This window comes from Morus notabilis, unplaced genomic scaffold (genome assembly GCF_000414095.1).
Source record: "Morus notabilis unplaced genomic scaffold, ASM41409v2 Scaffold570, whole genome shotgun sequence".
NCBI lineage: Eukaryota > Viridiplantae > Streptophyta > Magnoliopsida > Rosales > Moraceae > Morus > Morus notabilis.
This window is the reverse complement of record NW_010358717.1, coordinates 558073-576624: the sequence shown is the minus strand read 5'-3', so window position 1 is coordinate 576624 and position 18552 is coordinate 558073. Positions and strand designations below refer to the sequence as shown.

Sequence of the window (18552 nt, the reverse complement as noted above, 5' to 3'; positions counted from 1 at the left end):
TATTTATATATATGCCATATACAATTAATAAATAAAATTATATATAATATATAATAGTATATAAATATACAAAACCTCGGGCGGTCTCGGGCAGTCAAAACTTGCCCCAAGCCCGTCTAAAAGCTTGCTTGGGTCGAGTCGGGCAACTTGAAAATTCAGGCTTAGGTGGGTTCGGTCATCGGATAAAAATTTAGAATTTTCAGTGATCACAGACGGTCCGTCCAAAGTTTCAGCACTATGATACACTTTGATTTGGTCTTCTTAATTTTCTCTTTTTCTTTTTATCCCCCGACTGTCTCGGGTTTTCTCCCACCATTAACAAGACCAAAAGGTTTCATTATAGATGACAAAAGTAGCACCATTAGGGGCCGTTTTAGGATTGAGCGGTGGGGATCAAGGTAAGAGACAGGAATGAGGAAATTATGAATAGTAATGGATCTAACAATTTATTTCATTAGATCTAAATAAAACTTTATAAACAATAATAATTATTAAGGACTTTTTCTGATATTCATTAATCATTAAGACAAGAAGAATTATTCGACTGAAACTTTGATATTTGGTAATTTTAGAAGATTTTTAGAAACAAGAACTAACATCTAGTACAAGCTTCTCAAATTTGTTCAAATCAGAATGGGGGATGGTCCCTTCTTGTGCGGAGATAGTGACAGCCGTCTCCCACCTAAATGCCATCCCAAACCCAAACCCGGAATACCATTCCATGTCCAAACAGCGAGAAAACCCCCAGACAAATTCCTTTCCTCGCATGCTGAAAAGCATACGATAAAACCCCCCAAAGGGTTTATTAATGTGGGCCACACCTTGATTCCCATAAATCTCAAAAGCAGAAACAACGAAAGTACCAAAACACCCCCACTCACAACAGTGAAAAACACCGCAGTTTACAGGAAACGACAGGGGCCGACTAACAAGAAGCCTAAAGGATAGAAAAACGACAGCATTCCAACTTGTTTCAGAAGGCGATAAAATGCGGGTTTGGTGAGGACATATTAGTCCAAAAATGAAAGTAACGTTTCGGACACTTTGCTCAAGAATCTGACCTCTGTCTGTTCACTTCACTCCATGCCAATACGATTGTCCGTTCTTTCCAGCTTTTCATTTATAAAATAAAATATTTTCCTTTTCTTTTCTTTTCTTTCAAACAAACTTTCCCATTCTTCTCTCTCTCACAGTTTGGTTAAGAAATCCAAACCCAGAATCCGGTGAGTTTTTGCACTGTTATTCTCCTTCACATTTCAAACATCATTAAGAAAATAAGTGATTTTTTTTTTGTGTCGAAATTTAGTTCAGCCATTTTAGTTTGCTGTTTCTTTTTTTGTCTACTTGGTTGAATTTGCAAGAGCACAGCAAAAGTAGCAAAGCAGAACACAACAAAAACCCTAAAACCCACCTCAAAAAAAAAAAAAAAAGCAACTTTTGAGTCAAAAGCTTCATTATTAATCTTCATCTGTCTTGAAAACACCTTGAAAAATTTTAAACAAAAACCCCACCTTTTTCTCTTAATCCCATTTCTCTGCTCTTCCATAAAAAAAAAAAAAAAGGAAGCCCAGAAAAATAGCATATCAAAACCCCATTTTCTGCAAAACCCACTTCTTCTAAAGACCCAAAAAGAAAGAAAAATCCAATCTTTTTTGGTTCTCACCAACACTAATTTCTTTCTCTGTGCTAAGCCAAAAGGCAAAACCCCCTAGAAAATGGCAAACCAAAATCCCATTTTGTTATCTTTCTCGTTGTTGTTGTTGATGATGATGATGACGAGCAATGTGGTAGTTCTGGTGAGCTCGAAATCAACAATCGAGCCATGCTCGAACTCCGATTCGTGCAATGCCCTTCTCGGGTACACCCTCTACACCGAGCTGAAGGTCTCGGAGGTTGCCTCCCTTTTTCAGGTGGACCCCATTGCCGTCCTCACTGCCAACGCCATCGACATCTCCTACCCGGACGTCGAAAACCACATCCTCCCCGCCCGGCTCTTCCTCAAGATCCCCATAAACTGCTCCTGCGTCGACGGCATTCGCAAGTCCGTCTCCACCCGCTACAAGACCCGCCCCTCCGACACGCTCTCCTCCATTGCCGACTCCGTTTATGCCGGCCTAGTGTCTTCTGACCAGATCAGGGAGGCCAATTCGATCTCGGACCCCTCGGTTCTTGACATCGGGCAGACGCTTACTGTGCCTCTTCCCTGCACCTGCTTCAATGGGACGGATAACTCCCTGCCCGCCATCTACTTGTCGTATGTCGTCAGGCCGGTGGATAGCCTTGCCGCCATCGCCGCGAGGTATTGGACCACCATTACGGATTTGATGAATGTCAATGCCATGGGGAGTACTTCCATTAAGGATGGGGATATACTTGCGGTTCCACTACCTGGTAGGTGACTTTCTGGTTAAGTTATTTGCAAAAATTTTCTATTTTTCTTGCGGCAGTTGATGTTGTTTTATAACATTGGGTGTCAATGGGGTTTTTTTTTTTTTTTTTTTTTTTTTTTTTTTTTCTGTTCTTAGTCATTTCAAATTTTGCTATTTACGTATCTGGAATAAGGTTGTGTATCTTTGACTCTTGTGGTGAAGTTATTTGTTATTCCATGTTTTAAGCAAGCTTTTCCAAGTTTTCTTGTTGTTTGATGGTCTTGGTGCATGAAATGTGCATAATCAGTTATGCAATTTAGTAATTCGTTAATTTATATTTGTTTGTTTTTCCTGTGAAAAGAGAAAAGTGAGGTTCTTCTCTTAGTTATTTCAAACTTTGAAGTGGAAAAGCAATGGGGCTCTTTCTTTTTCAGCTATTCCAAATTTTGTGGTTGTTTTCGTCTTCTGTGCTATTTCTTTGTGTGTCTTTTGTTTTTTTTTCTCCCACCTTTCTTCTTTGCGGAAAATTATGTGTGATTCTTGTGGTGAAGTTATTTTGATACTTCTGGTTCGTAGGCGAACTTTTCAAATTCTATTGTCGCGTTTGATGGTGGTCTTTGTGCAAGAAATTCGTGTTATAACTGCAGCAGCTGATACTGTATATAACATTGTTTTTCATGAGAGATCATGTGGTTTTTAGTTGAGATAGATTTGAAAGAAAAATACGGGGTTTATTCCTTAGTTGATGTTTCACATATTCTAATTGTTTTTGTTTCCTTTTGTATTTGCGTATATGCTGACAACCTAGATTAGTAATGGCCATACTGGTAATTTGTTGTGTTGCACTTGCAGCCTGTGCATCAAACTTCCCGCGATATGCCTCTGATTTCAGCTTAATCGTGCCTAATGGAAGCTATGCCATTACCGCAAGTCACTGCGTTCAATGCAGCTGTGGGCCGGGAAATCTCAAGTAACGGAAGAACTTTAGTCCCATTTTTAGAATATGATCTTGTGGTTAATGTTGGTTAATGATTATGAACATAAGTGAAAGTTTTTTTAGTTTCTTATCATAACAATAATAATAACAATATTAACAATAAGTGAAAGTTAATTGGGCAACTTTGTACAGGTTGTACTGCATGCCTGCTTCATTAGCGGTTTCCTGTTCGAGCATGCAATGTAAAAATAGCAACCTGATGGTTGGTAATTACACGGCACAGCAGAGTAGTGCTGGTTGCAACGTCACTTCTTGTAATTATGGTGGTTTCGTGAACGGCTCCATTGTCACAACGTATGTTATCTTGTTCAATTCTTCTTTTCGTATGTGTTTTGAAGTATTTATACTAACTCATTAATTTCTATTCTGCAGGCTGTCTACATCTCTTCAACCTCGCTGCCCAGGTAAATAGTCCCTCAATGCTGTATATTTGTGAACTGAAGGTGCACAAGAAAAACGTTTTATTTCAAGTTTTCAAGTATGAATGCATCCATGTGGTTCTGTATACTTTTTCTAGACAAGTTTCTTTGCCCTTCTCTTCCTATTTGCATACACACACGTGTCCATTTGCTAATGATGTTGTTGGTGCTAAGGTGATCAGCAATGGAGTATTGGATTGGTTCATATATAATTAGGTCTTGAAAGACTACTTTTGTTCGGACTCTTACTGGGTTATGTTTACCGTTGATGATTGAATCCCATTGTGAAATTGCCAACTTAATTATTTCACTTTGTAGTGTGTTGCTCTCTCCCTATAATTAAGCATTTGGTTGATGTTCTCTACTTTTTCACCCTTTTTTAGCCAATGGTGTTGTGCTTGTGAATTGAGAAGATTAATTATCGAACTTTTGCATTCTAGTTAGGTGCCAAATGACTGCCTTTGTTTAAACTCTTAGCAGAGTATTTGTTGACAACAGAATCCTGTTGGCAAATCAACAAATTATCACTTCACATGTAAAGTCTTGAGTTTAGGTGCTAAGAGATGTAGCTTATTTACTTCATTCAACTCTTTTTTTTTTAAATATTTATTTATTTAATTTTATTTATTATCAACTCAATTTGTTTCTGCATTGCATTCCAAAACATGATGCAGGGGCACAACAGTTTCCTCCGCTTATAGCACCACCTACTTCGGTAATTAGGGACTCGATGTTTGCACCATCACCTGCACCTCAGTCGGATGGTCTCAGAACATTGGCACCAAGATCCTCGTTGGTGCCTTCGACGACCGGATCCCTTCCAGGATTGGCGCCCGTCGGTGGACCCCTGGGAAGTGCTTCCGATGCTTGCTCCTTGGTGAATTCTTTAGCCACTTTCCCAATTGCATCCTTGTTATTTTTCTTTTTCAAGTTCGTATTTGCCATCTTGTAATAGTTTTGCTCATCAGCTATACTTAGAAGAAGATGAGGTTTTGTCCTGTGTACGCGGTTGCTTCATTTCATGTCAGGTGGTTCTTTTTGTTGTATTTAACCTTCTATTTGTTTTCAACTATAGAACTGAACTTTCGAATATCGAAAAGAATCGGGATTTCGGGCAATTACTATTTTCCTTTAGTGGTTAACTGCTGGATAAAATACTATGTGCAGCTTCCCTTTCTATGGCATATTCTGTATTCATTTTCTAGTTCAGCTTTGGCTTTCCTGCATTTTATTGCCCAAGGTTACTGCATTTTATTTGTTGGCATTCACAAAATTTGAATGACTGTTGGTTTGCTCTGTTAAAATCTTCCTGTATAGTCGAGAGTATTATTCTCTGAGAATGTGATTGATTGGAAAATAGCCATTTATCTAAAGAAATTGAATCATTGAACTGATTGGAAAATAGCATTTATCTGAAGAAAGAGAAGCAAAACTGAAGCTGTTATCTTGTTAGACCTTGAATGTAATCAGCAGGGATCATATAAATTGTCATGTCAAGCTATACATAAATTGTTTTCCAACTCTTCAAAATCACTATTTTTTTTTTCCCACACGTATTTTCAGTGAACAAAATTGACATCAGAGAATACATTCATCTAAACTCTACATGCAGAAAACGACCAGTTGGTCTAAGCACTCAAATCGCGTGCATATTTCAAAAATGACTACTCCTTTAGATCCGCCTTGGAGTCGCGTATTTCGTTCGATGTCTGTCATGCATTCTTCAGTAAGCGGAGGATGCTTATGCCACTCGCCTAAAGTGCTCCCTAAACTGCTTCCAATCGCCGACAAACTCTCGTTCCATGTAATCGAGATATTTTATTTTTGCTTTTATTTTATTTTTTTATTTTATTTTTAAAACGTATACCCTCTTCACTCTATGAGTTTGGCAAATGAGTCAAATGATGTTTGGTGGAGGGATTTGTTCCCTGATTCGAATCATGGTTCGTGATTCGTTACAGTATTTTCTCTCACGAAAAATTCACATAAATCAAAAATGGTTCGAATCACATGGTTTGAATCCTCCAACCAAACGTTAATTTTTAATCCTGACAATTTACATCTTAATTTTTAAAGTTCATTGCAATGTTAGTCCAATTAAAAATAAAATAAAATTTTAGACGGTTTCTTTCACTTGAATGTTTAGTGAGGTTAATTTTGTTCCTAACTACAATAAATTCTCTCTCATTATTGTGTAGTAGCTAGAATAAACCAGAGAAAATAAAAAGGAGAACGTGGTAAATAACAGATTTATGAAATTAAATTCAATAAAAACACTTTTTTCTATGTAAATTTTCTTTTTACGATTAGAAAAATATTTTTTTCCACATAGGTAAATATTTTTTACTATGTAAATTACTTTTTACCAGCAATAAAAGAAATATTTACATGGTAAATTATTATTTATTTCAAACAGTTTTGAAATATATTTTTTATTTAATTTAATTGCATAAATATGTTATTTACTACAATATCCCAAAAAGAAATGTAGCTATAATAAACGAATATGACTGAGTTCAAATAATATTAGAGACACAATAATTCTAATTTTCGTTCAACTCTTGAGTTATCATTATTTTTATTGGTAGGTATAAATTTCTTATTATTAATTGATCCAATAATTTTTTAAACACCCACCAATAAAAAAATTGAAAACTAAAGAATTTGTGCAAAATTAATAGAGTTATGTTTCTAGTATTAGTGCTGAGTCTCATTTTGTCCTCATTCTCTTCGTTACTTTAGAAATTTGTATCTCCCCCCGTATGAAACGGAAAAGGATATAATTAAATTCTATTCAAAATACTCAATTTTCACTCGCAACATTGTATATCATTTTTGTTGGACAGAAATCTTAAAAATAGAGTTGTGAAGTATTAAACGTGACGTATCAAAGCAAAAAACATAAAGACATTCTTACTGATATAGTAATCTATTAACTGTTAGAGGTAGGATATTCATTAAGCTCAAAATAATATAGCAAACACCATAAAGTGCATTTCCATGAATTCATTTTGAAGTGGGGATAAACTTACGATATATTTTGTAAATCATACGCGCTTAACAAGCACATTTTAAGTTTAGAGTAAGTCGACACAAATAATAATTTAAAGGTAAACATCGAGTGTGTTAAGTAGATTTTTAAGATTTTTTAACCCATCCAATTAAGTTTGGGCACATTATAAAAAAATAAAGCTAATCATTTTAGAAATGTATAAAAAAAAAGTTAATTTTTATTATAATATTAATCTTGTAAAGTTTAAAATTGTCTAATAAGTAATAAACAATAAAATAAAGGATTAATTTTAAAATATATGCAAAATAAGTTTAAATGTATAAATTGTAAAATATAAGAAGAATATAATATTATAAAAATATATATATATATTAAAGATACGTTTAGTAAAGAGATTTATGTAATAATTTGAATCATAATTTATGATTCGTTATAATATTTTTTCACATAAAAAATACACATAAATTAAAAATAATTATAATAGATTATGTAGGTTTGGATCAAGTTGAAAAACTCTTTTAACTCAAACTCATTTTAAATGAATTAAAATTATTTTTAATTTACATAATAAATTACGAAATATAATTCAAATGAGGGGACGAATCCCCTAACCAAACAACCTCGCTCTTTATCAGGTTCCTTGTCGGGATTTTTGTTCACCCATAAATAGAGTTCGGACTTACATCTATACCCCATAATTGTGAATTGTTTCCAATAATTTGCCTCCAAAATTGAAGCGAGATTAGTCTGGCAGTGGCAGCACACTCAGTCATGGCTTCTGCTCCATCAAAGCTCTACGCAGACGATGTTAGCCTTCTCATGGTGCTTCTGGACACCAATCCTCTCTTCTGGAGCACATCTTCTCTTCCATTCTCCAACTTTCTCTCTCATGTAATTCCGCCCCCTTTCTCTCTCTCTATGTACAAAAATTGCTTTGAACAAACCCTAAACTACTACTTGGTTGCCGAGATTGAACGAAATTGCCATTCTGAGTAACTACTATTATTCCTTTTGCGTGAATCAAATCGTATTCTTATGGTTTCTCTTGATTGTTTTTTATCGAATTCGACTGGATCTTTTTCTTTTTCATCTTCTTTACCGCTGCTTTTCTCGGCAGCCAAACAGATGGTAAATCGCTATTTTCTGATTTAATTTCCTTTTTTTCCAGGTACTATCGTTTTTGAACTCGATTCTACTTCTCAATCAGCTCAATCAAGTCGCAGTCATTGCCACCGGATACAATTCCTGCGACTACATCTTTGATTCTTCTGTGTCCACGAGCCGAGGTTTGGAAAATGGAAGAATGCCGGCGCTTTGCTCGAACTTGTTGCAGAAATTGGAGGAATTCGTTGTCAGAGACGAGCAATTGTGCAAGGAAGGCTCCGAAAATGGGCTCGCCTCTTCCCTGCTTTCAGGGTCTTTGTCTATGGCTCTTTGTTGTATCCTCTTTTATTGAAATTCTGTGCATTTTTACATCATTTTTTTCTTTTGGTGCGAAATTAGAGTCTAAAGTGAAGGGTAATTGTTTTCAATTTTTGAGAGATTGCAATCATAGGATTTGATTTTGAAATAAGTACAAGTCTTGCGGAAGCTATTTGATTTAAGAGTTTGCTGAACTTAATTTTTTTGGGTAGATATACAGAAAATTTTTCGATCAGGACCGCTCCATCCACAGCCGCGGGTGAGAATTTTGCTACTGCTTTTAAGTTATCATAATTATGTTCTTTAAGTTAATCAGTTGTTTGGCAATAATGACTAGATGATGTGCTCATATGTGATGTAGAATTGTAGACTGGCAATTTAGATAGATTTCTTTGGTGTTGAATTACCAATGAATCAATGCTATCACCGGCGGAGGCAGGTGAGGCCCAGGGGGGCATATGCCCCCCCTGAATTTTTGGTTTTTAAAATTTTACCCCATAAATTCTCAAATTTTTTTTTTATATGTCCCCCTTTTATTGATAAAAATTTCAAAATATCTCCATTAAATCCAATCTAAATATTTTTTTAAACTAGTTGGTTTTTTTAATTGTTTTTTGGTTCTTTCTTATTAAATTCTATACTTCATAGTATACCTAATTGAATTATTTTTCTCTAATTTACTCCAGTTAAAACTTTTTTTTTTCCCAAATTTGTCCCTTCTAAAATATTCTTTCATGTGATCTTTATCATATCAAAAGTGAGCCTCAGAGAAAAATTTAAATGATCTTTTTCAAATATGTCCCTAAGCTATTTTTTTTAAGTAACACTCTCAATTACTATTTTCTCTTAAACATTGTTTCTCTGTCAAGTGCATAAAGCATGTTAATTATGTTATGCATAGTTAAGCGTAAAAGTATGTGCAACCATTATAGTGCTAAGACTTTATAAGGCATAATATGTATGTGTTTAAAATGTGCTCCAACTAGTTAATAGGTTTAGTAGTTGATATTATTAGCATTGATAAATTCTTCACATTTTTAATCTATGCCCCTCTTGAAATATAATCCTGGCTCCGCCACTGAATGCTATAATCTTCTGAATTGACTATTGATCATGGGTTTATTAACTATGTCAGTGTATTACAAGCTGCATTTCCAGAACAGCGTTTCTAAAAACCTGATGGAGACGTGTGTGTAATTTGTTAGAGCAGTCTTAGTAATGTTTAATTGCATATAAAGTTGTTGATATTTGTTGCCAAAGATTATTCTCTAAAGTTTGATACATCATGTTATGGTAGCAGGATTATTTGCTATTAAGAATAGCTGGACATCAGTTTCTAGGATAATGATATAATCACCGGTCCTTTAGGTTTTCTTTTGGTTAGTGTTTGTCTGTGATTTTTCACTTTAGTAATGCTGTTTGTAAGAGACTACATTCCATTGGCCTTGAAAGTTTCTTTTCACTTCTTTAAATTTAATGTATTTTAACTATTTTTGCTATTATATGGATGGCAGATTTTATGCTTGCAGGGATCTTCAGATGGGCCCGAACAGTATGTTCTTTTTAATCGTGTTTTCTTTTTTGGCTGAAGAGAATATTCCGTGTTTCTTATTTTCTTTTCAGTCATGTCTGTGCTTTATTTATTTTTAATTCACCTTTCAGGTATGTGGCAATCATGAATGCCATATTCTCTGCACAGCGTTCTATGGTATGAATTCAATTCTTTTTAGTTCTTGGTTATACTACCGAACAATATTTTGTGAATCAGTACAAATATCAAAGGAACCAATGTAAATGTGTCAATTTGTTCAACTTTTGAAAAATGGAATTGGTAGAATGTAATGGAAATGTGTCAATTTGTTCTACTTTCGAAAAATGGAATTGGTAGAATGTCTTTTTAAGTCTATTGTTTGTTGTCTCTATCAGCTTTTTTTTTCCCCGTCTTATGGCTGTGTTTGATTGATGGTTTATAAGTTCAAAATGAATGTTCAAAGTGTCACAAATTTTCTCTCTTTCAGGTTCCAATAGATTCTTGCTATTTAGGCTCCAATAATTCTGCCTTCCTGCAGCAGGTTTGTATCTATAACTTGCATCTCCTTACAGATACTTAATGCTTATGTAGGACAATCCTTTTAACCACTTTAATAAATGTTTGTGATGGATGAGTAACAGGCATCTTACATAACCGGGGGTGTGTATTTGAAGCCCCAGCAACCTGACGGCCTGTTTCAGTATCTATCAGTAAGTTGTGAAGTTAAATGGATTCTATGAAAATGTTTACCTCCTGTGGTTGTAACTCTTGTTGTAACTTCTAAAAGTCTTGTGTTCTGTTTAAGATTTTAATATGCAATTCATTAGGAATTGATAGAAACAGGAAAATCTATTTACGAAAATGGTGTATCGAAATGAACACCATTTGTTTGTAGTTTCAGTTCACTGATGCGAACATGATTTGTTCCTATTTGCAGACAGTTTTTGCAACTGATTTGCATTCTCGGACCTTTTTACAGCTTCCGAAGTCTGTTGGTGTGGATTTTCGAGCTTCGTATGTGAAATTTTATCGTTGGCTCTTCCAAAGTATCTCGTGTCGAAAGATATTGATTAGATTGAGTCCAGATTTTAATGTCTTTTAACGTCAAAGACTTCTGAAAGTTGGTTATAAGATCTTTTGCCTTTATATTAACTCCCATAACATCCCATTTCATTAAATCTTTTAAGATAAAATATTTCTCAAAAGCTTAATCTATTGCTGCTGAATCTCATTTTCATCTACAAAGCACATAATCAAAAATTGAAATTCGCAGGTGTTTTTGCCATAAGAAAACAATAGACATGGGCTACATATGTTCTGTTTGCTTGTCCATATTCTGCAAGCATCACAAGAAATGTTCAACCTGCGGGTACGTACTACTTCTCCCTTTCTAGTTATGCACCCACTATTCTGGAGTGCTTTCAAGAATTTTCCTCTTGAAGGTTTTATTTTTTATTTTTTATTACGAAATCTTTGTTTGTTACCAAACATGGATGTTCCATAGATCAGAATAAGAAAGCTTGAGCCTAGCTGAACCAAGAAACTTCTGAAATTAGGAAGCAAGTGCATAAGTGCAACTTTCTCTCTGTCGAGTGTTATTAACATTTATTCTTATCATTGAATTTAAAAAGAAAAAGAAAAACAGAGAGAGAGAGAGAGAGAGAATAACGAAAAGAACCAAACTGAATTTAAGATTGCCATTTTGAGAAAGGCTATAAAGAAGTATCAAGAGAATAGTTTTCTTAGTCATTGTTATTTAGGACTAAGCAAGAAACGTCTTTATTCAATTTTTTAAGTTAGAAACATAGGTAATAATAGCATGGTAGGAAAGTGAGAGCTGTGTCAATTGACTATGAAATTGATATTAGGAATTTAGGTTGAGCAGCATGCAGAGCTCCGTGGTAACTGGCATGTATTGTGGATTGAGTCTGGGATTTGAGGCATGTTGGGGAAGATCAAATTTATTCGTTTATGAACATGCACATTTGGACCAATGCCCTTGTAGCAACTTAATGATTTATGCTTATTAATGTCGTGATAAGATGCCTATTACTGACGAGTAAATACTGCAGTGGAGCTGGTTATTGTTCGAAGAAATTCATAACTTTTGTCATATTAATTGTTGCAAAGAGAATGCAATGAAGTGGAATCCATTAAACATTACCCTTTGGGTCTCTACTTTTCTCGATTCTTAGTTGTCTTTGGTACGTGCAGATCAGTCTTTGGTCAGGCCCAATCAGACAATGATTCTGCGCCTAACTTGAAGAGAAAATTTTCATATTCATAATTATGCTCATCTGAAAGCACATTTGGTATATTGGGTATAACTGCTTCTTGTATTCTGTAACGTTACTGTCAATAGGTTCTATATGTTTTTTCTTGCAAGACATTTTGTAACCAGCTTCGTTTGCAGAAACTAACAAGTGAGGCTTAAATTGCGGAATTTGGTTCCCAAACCCAAACCAACGGAATGTCAAGAAAATTTTCTTTACATCTTAGCTGTCAAGCCGGGAAGCAAATTAGATGATTAACAGTGGGTGCACACTGTAGTGTGTTCTCTGATACAGGCTTCAGGTTCTTTGAAGTGACTTGAGTTCCGTATGATTTCTTATGTTAGATTGTATTTCTTATTTATTTACCAAAGGACGAAAACAAGATAACAAATCAGAAAACCGAATAGAGGTAGATATGAGAATAAATAAAATAGAAGCTGTTTTATTTTATTTTATTTTTCTCCAAGCACGAGCGATCTTGCTACGGATGGTGTCGTTCCCCCAACATCCTCTGCAACTAGTCCTATCTTGTAGCACTGGAGATCCCATCAGGTTGTGATGAAAGCTAAGCTATGCTAAGAGTTTTGTTTCTTTCATTTGATTCTTTCAGTTTAGCTGGTTGTCTTCTTATTAGGTGATTAATGTTGTTCCTATGTACATGGTTTTGAAATTTAGTCCGAATTTTTATGTCAAAATTTTAATTTCTTACCATTGGTAGGGGAGGAAGGAGGGATGGTATGATAGGAAGAATGGAAGGCCGTGGAAATATGAAGAATGAGGAGAATTATAATAATCTTTCAAATTGTGGTAGGAGGCAAGGGGATCAATGTTTTTCTTCTGTACAAGGTTTTTGCAATTTTTAGTGTGAATTTTTGAAATTTGATCAAAACAAAGAAATGGTACATATGATTGGCAGGAAGGAGGACAGTAGGAAGGATGGAAGGCCATTAGAGTCCCGTAGGAAGGACAGTAGGAAAAATGACCCAAATATCCAACTTGCATCATCAGTTTGAATTAAAGTAAACTGAGCTTGCATCATCAACTAGATTTTCAGGGTTCTAGTTCGTTGATTCAAGTTTTTAATTCGAGTTGAGATGTGACTTTATGTGAGAGTTTTTTATTGTAGTAAAAAAGTTAGATGTGATTGTTTTTTAGAGTTTTTTACTGTAGTAAAATTCGAATTTTAAACTCGAATCGGTGAAATGAACGGGGCCTGAACTTTTTATTCAAGCTTAGAAAGTCCTTTTCAATCGGCGAAGCGAACAGCCGCTATAGTTATATATAGACTTTTTTTTTCCTTTTCGTTACAAAAAGTCAATTTTTAGGTCTCGTTCAGTTCACTCATTCGAGTTGAAATGTGATTTTATGTGAGAGTTTTTAATTATAGTAAAACTAGAATTAAAAACTCGAATCGGTGAAATGAATGATGCCTTAAATATCGCTTTCTACATATTCAATACAGTAACCTCACTGAGCCGAGATGTGTAACCAAATTCTGTAATACTTTTCCATCAATTCCATCATAGGGCTTAGGGACTACGTCTGGAATTGCTTATGTTGTGTAGTTGGATATCAAAATTAGTTCTGTAATTTAATTAAAAAAAAATCTCAATCGTCGTTTTCTCATGTGTGTGTATAAATATATATAGGGAAAAATAGGGAAATAGGTCAAGATTTAAAATGAATTAAAATTAATAAGTTAATAGTTTACATAAGTTAATAAATAGGTCAAATTATTATTTTTGTCCATAACTTGTCTGGTTATGAACGATAACTTGATAAGTTATTGTCCATAATTCACGATTTTTGTCCATAATTTGTCTGGCTATGAACTATAACTTGACAAGTTTGTCTATAACTTATCTAGTTATGAACCATAACTTGACAAGTTATGGCCTATTAATTTTTATAACTAAAAATTAGCCTATATATTTTCTTAAATTTTTCATATTGATTATTTTTTACTATTTCTTATATATATATATTGACATTTGCGAGTTGGAAATTTTCCTATAAAGAAGCCCATTTATCAATCTTAAGCAAATGTTTACCCAAACAAAATGCAACTCTTATATATATCTCACCACTTCGAAGTGCCCATCAACATGAAACTGGCTCAAGAACCAAGTATTTATAGGCTTAAGCACCAAATCCTAGTCATACTATATATTTATATGGATACATGTGGAGCAAAACTTTATAATCCTAAACTTTTACAAAGAAACGAACATACATGAATAAATTATTACAGACTCATTTAGTTCGCTGATTTGAGTTTTTAATTCGAGTTGAGATGTGATTTTATGTGAGTTTTTTACTGTAGTAAAAAAGTTAGATGTGACTGTTTCTGAGAGCTTTTTACTGTAACAAATACATGTTTTACTCAGGTTACGGCTTGTTCGTTTACACCCAAACTCAAAAAAAGTTTGAACTTAAGTACAACTTTATTCAAGTTCGTGTTCTTCTGTAAAATTTGAGTTTGAACTTGAGTTTTAATTTGAATTTTAACTTGAGTTTGAGATTAAAATCTGAGTTCAAGTTTCCCCTTCAACTCAAGTTCTTATACTCAAACTCAAGTTAATGAGCAATATTTTTTGTATTCTTAAAAACGCTATAATTTTTTCGTTTTAATTCCGATTGAGATAATTTTTTTTTATGCGTTCACAACGAATAGATGAATAAAAACTCACCCATATACCCTATTAAAATTTTTCATCATCATTGAGTTTTTATTAAAATACTATATAAATACAAACTCAAGTTTTGACCCATCCAAACACAAACTCAAAAAGATTCTCATCTCAAATCATAACTCAAATGTACACAACTAAACACAAACTCAAGTTACAACTCCAACTCAAATTATAACTCAAATTGAACTCAAAATCTATACTCAAATCATTATAACTTAAAAATGCAACTGAATAAGAGGTTAGACTTTTAGTTGGTGTGCTTTCAGAACCATGCCCACTCTAGGGTTCAAACTCATGATAACACCAATTTAATGAGAAGCTAAGCAAAATGGGTACATTACCAAAATTATAAGTTTTGGGAGAAAATTGCCAAAACCAAAAAGTAGGGGGATCAAAATGCTAAAGACCCAAATTCTAGGGTAGTCCAGTGTCGTTTTTCTCTTTAATTATTTTCACAAGGCAATGGTCAATTTTTTCGGGTGGAAGCAATGACCTGGTTCAGTTTATAACAATGACCTTTATTATTAGTATCACTAACCCAAAAAAAAAAAAAAAAGTGTTATCAGTAATACCTCTTTCTTTGTGGCTGTGGCCTTTTATGAAATGCTCCTACAATATAATTTAACAAAAAAGTTTTAGTTTGTATGTTTTTTTTGTTCTTTTAATAAAGTGCAGGATTGGGTAGTGTGAATTTGCAAAAAAATAATAATATTAATAAAAATAAATTGGATAATGTAAAGTTGACTCTTAAATTAAACAGTATTATGCCACATCATGGCTTGATCACATTATCAATTGTAATGTAAACATTAGTCGGTTTTTCTCCCTAGTAACAGATCTACTACTACTAAGGCTTCGTTGCTTGATGAAACGATTGAATTTTTGAACAATCTATATATATATATATATATATATATATATATAGCTTCAGCCTTCAAGTTCAGGTGAGCATGAGGTTGAAATTGAGGCCAGCAATCAAGAATAAAAATGAGATTACGGCTCATAATAATAATAAAAAAAGAGACAAATATTCATTAGAGTTCCATATTTTATTAACAAATAACTATATTGTCAAAGAGGTTTTAATAAAAAATAAAGAATAAAAATTCAGATTTATTCACTCTAAAAATAAATAAGTTCAACAATTTTCTTTAATAAACGTACCAAAGTTGCACCCAAAAAGTAGCACACCTTTGATTGAAACTAAATAGCTTATAAATACGCACTATGTCTACTACTAATCTTACTAAGCTTACAGTTACTATTGTGTACTTACATCTCTTAATAATAGATGTTAGTGAACTTCTATGGTTGGGATTTTTTTTAACTATCAATAAAAATTATTATTTTAACTGTTAAATTAATATTTTAACGGTTTAATATGTAATTGTTCATGCTTAAAACTTACAATGCACGAGATAAAACTGTTACAATCACATATTAGAATTCATACTATTAAAAATTTAAGTGACATTTGATTCATGAGTTCAAAAACATTTAACTAAAAAGGAAACTAAATCAGGGAAAATTTATAGATTGAAATATATTAAAAACTTTTTAAAGTATTTTTAAAAAAACTAATGTCATTATGATAATTGCCACTATTTTAAATATCTCAAAAAAATTTTATTTTCAATTTTTACCCTTCTAACCATGCATCTAGTAGATAAGAGGCGAAACAATCATGACAAACAATAGAAAAAGATACAATATTGACAACAAAAGAAAAAGTAAAAATTAAACTACGTGAACAACTTTTGAGAATGGAGTTGGTAGATAGAATTTTGTTTAAAATATTTTAGGAATAGCAAAAGATATATAACAATTATCACAATCTTATTCACGGTTATACTAAAATCTAGGTAGTAATTATTTCTACTCAATTTTTTTTATAGATATTATATAATTTTTTTGTTATATTTTATTGTGACTTATGAAATTTTGTTATATGTCTAGTCTTTCTTTTCTTTTTTTATTGACAAAAGTTCAAAACTATTATTATACAAATAAAATTTTTATTATTGACCTTCTTAATTATAATTTTCTTTTTATTAAACTAGATCTAACTTAAACAACTTAAACGGAGCAACACTAAATAGAGGATGCAATATGTATTTCACATTAAATTTTAATGTTATGTTTAGTAGGATGGATTAAAAGAAAAAGGAAGGAGAAGTAAAATATCTAGGTGAAAAAAGTAAAATAGTAGAATGGAGATTATCTCTCATATTGTTTAGTAGAAAAGAAAGAAAAGTGAAAAGAAAATATTAAATCTAATCAATTTTATAATAATATCCTTATATAAATAAAAATATGATGAATGATTAAAGTTAAAATAGTTATTTTACACCTAATTTGTTTGTCAAAATTTTTCCCTCCCATTTTATTTCTAAAGTTGGAAGGATTAGAAATTAGTGGGCCTCATGAATTTATATTTTCCTTCTTTCTTCATTTCTTCTCTACTAAACAACTTAAAATTCTATTTTCCTTTCTAAAATCCTTCATTTCTTTCATTCCCTTTTTTCATTATACCAAACACACTGTAAGAGTTAATTCTAAAAAAATGTCTTATGTCTCTTTTTTTTTTTTTTTTTTTTTGCTTTTAAGTATTTATACAAAACGATCAGTTTTATACTGTATGTTTAGAATTTGTCTTTAATTTAACAATATTATTAATCTGCATATTTTATAGTTATTGTGATAATATTATTTCAAATACAACCTTTTTGTGTGAGTGGTTTACAAACTAATGTGCAAAAATCACAACTTGTGGATATTACATAGGGAGAATAAGGAAAATAGGTCCATTTGAAAGAGGAATAAAAATTGATAGGTTTAAATTTAAAAAGAGTTAGTAAACATGCCAATTTAAGACAAGTTCAGATTTATACTCAAATAAAATCCTAAAAATACCTCTGCATATAAAACTATTTTGCAAAACTAAGGCCGTATTTAGAATTGATTCTGTTTTTATTTTTCACGTTTTTCAAGAAAGAAAGAAAAAAATGAAAACGTTTACAAAACGGCGTTTGGCGCAATAAAGACAAAAAACAGAAATTAAAACGATTTTTTAGTTTAGAGTAAAATGAGAGAGAAATGAAAAATGACTTTTAGTCATTTTTCATTTTTTGTTTTCGTTTTCTTCTCTCTCGAGCAGAAAGAAAGATAGAGAGACATTAATGGGTTTTTTATACTGAAAATAATCTCTTGATAAAATTACTAAACGCATTTTCAAAAATAATTTCTGTATGAGATTGAAAACGTTTTCATTTTCATTTTCATACAAAAAACAAAATCATTTTGGAACGAGTTCTAAACGCGCTCCAAAATTCTTTCTTAAAAAATAAATCTCCAAATTATTCGATTTTTTTCTCTCTCCTTCCGTCTCCTTTCTCTTTCTCTCTCATTCTTTCTTCGTTCACTGCCGGTGTTGCTGCGCTTTTCCTCTATCCGTTTATGGCCGACAAAACTAAGGTGCTCCTCCCGTGCATGAATCTGTGGCGGTGGCTCCCCTTGCACAACGGTGACGGTGACTTGCAGTGCTCCTCAAGTGCACAGATGTTCGGTGGTGGCTTCCCTTGCACGACGGCGATGACAAACTCACAAACTCCAACGAGTTCTCAGTGCATAGGCCTGAAGGGAGAATGCACAGTAGAGAGAGAAGAGAGAGAGAAGGAGATATCTGTAGACTTACAGAGAGAGGAGATAGGAAAAAAAAGAAAGAAATATAAGAAAGCATAACGATAAAATGGGAATGTGAATTATTTACTTTCAATTGTTTTATAAGCCGGTCTATTTACTATAAATTTTTTTTTCATCTCTCTACACAATGGAC

The 18552-nt window shown here is 32.9% G+C and overlaps 2 protein-coding genes across 4 annotated transcripts; both read left to right on the top strand.

Moving 5' to 3' along the window:
* Positions 1-1148: 1148 nt before the first annotated feature.
* On the top strand, positions 1149-4940 carry LOC21403095 (lysM domain-containing GPI-anchored protein 1). Its single transcript, XM_010093083.2, has 5 exons — positions 1149-2391; positions 3222-3339; positions 3499-3660; positions 3739-3770; positions 4460-4940. The coding sequence occupies exons 1-5, from the start codon at positions 1716-1718 to the stop codon at positions 4735-4737; spliced, it is 1266 nt and encodes a 421-aa protein (XP_010091385.1). The 5' UTR covers positions 1149-1715; the 3' UTR covers positions 4738-4940.
* A 2494-nt stretch (positions 4941-7434) lies between these two features.
* On the top strand, positions 7435-12692 carry LOC21403094 (general transcription and DNA repair factor IIH subunit TFB4). Of its 3 annotated transcripts, none has more exons than XM_024162356.1 (11): positions 7435-7689; positions 7967-8237; positions 8433-8479; positions 9735-9772; positions 9883-9928; positions 10239-10292; positions 10393-10461; positions 10689-10765; positions 11025-11120; positions 11966-12063; positions 12165-12692. In XM_024162356.1, the coding sequence occupies exons 1-10, from the start codon at positions 7570-7572 to the stop codon at positions 12036-12038; spliced, it is 891 nt and encodes a 296-aa protein (XP_024018124.1). In that variant the 5' UTR covers positions 7435-7569; the 3' UTR covers positions 12039-12063; positions 12165-12692. The 3 variants fall into 3 exon arrangements, with proteins under 3 accessions (XP_024018124.1, XP_024018123.1, XP_024018125.1); XM_024162355.1 differs by having other exon boundaries at positions 11966-12072; XM_024162357.1 differs by lacking the exon at positions 11966-12063.
* Positions 12693-18552: the final 5860 nt, after the last annotated feature.

Coding starts and splice junctions, on each gene's coding strand:
- LOC21403094 (XM_024162356.1), top strand. CDS start 7,570: ATGGCTTCTGCTCCATCAAAGCTCTACGCAGACGATGTTAGCCTTCTC. Junction 8,480..9,734: donor CGCTCCATCCACAGCCGCGG/GTGAGAATTTTG, acceptor TATGGATGGCAG/ATTTTATGCTTGCAGGGATC. Junction 9,773..9,882: donor TCTTCAGATGGGCCCGAACA/GTATGTTCTTTT, acceptor TTCACCTTTCAG/GTATGTGGCAATCATGAATG.
- LOC21403095 (XM_010093083.2), top strand. CDS start 1,716: ATGGCAAACCAAAATCCCATTTTGTTATCTTTCTCGTTGTTGTTGTTG. Junction 2,392..3,221: donor ACTTGCGGTTCCACTACCTG/GTAGGTGACTTT, acceptor TTGCACTTGCAG/CCTGTGCATCAAACTTCCCG. Junction 3,340..3,498: donor TGTGGGCCGGGAAATCTCAA/GTAACGGAAGAA, acceptor AACTTTGTACAG/GTTGTACTGCATGCCTGCTT.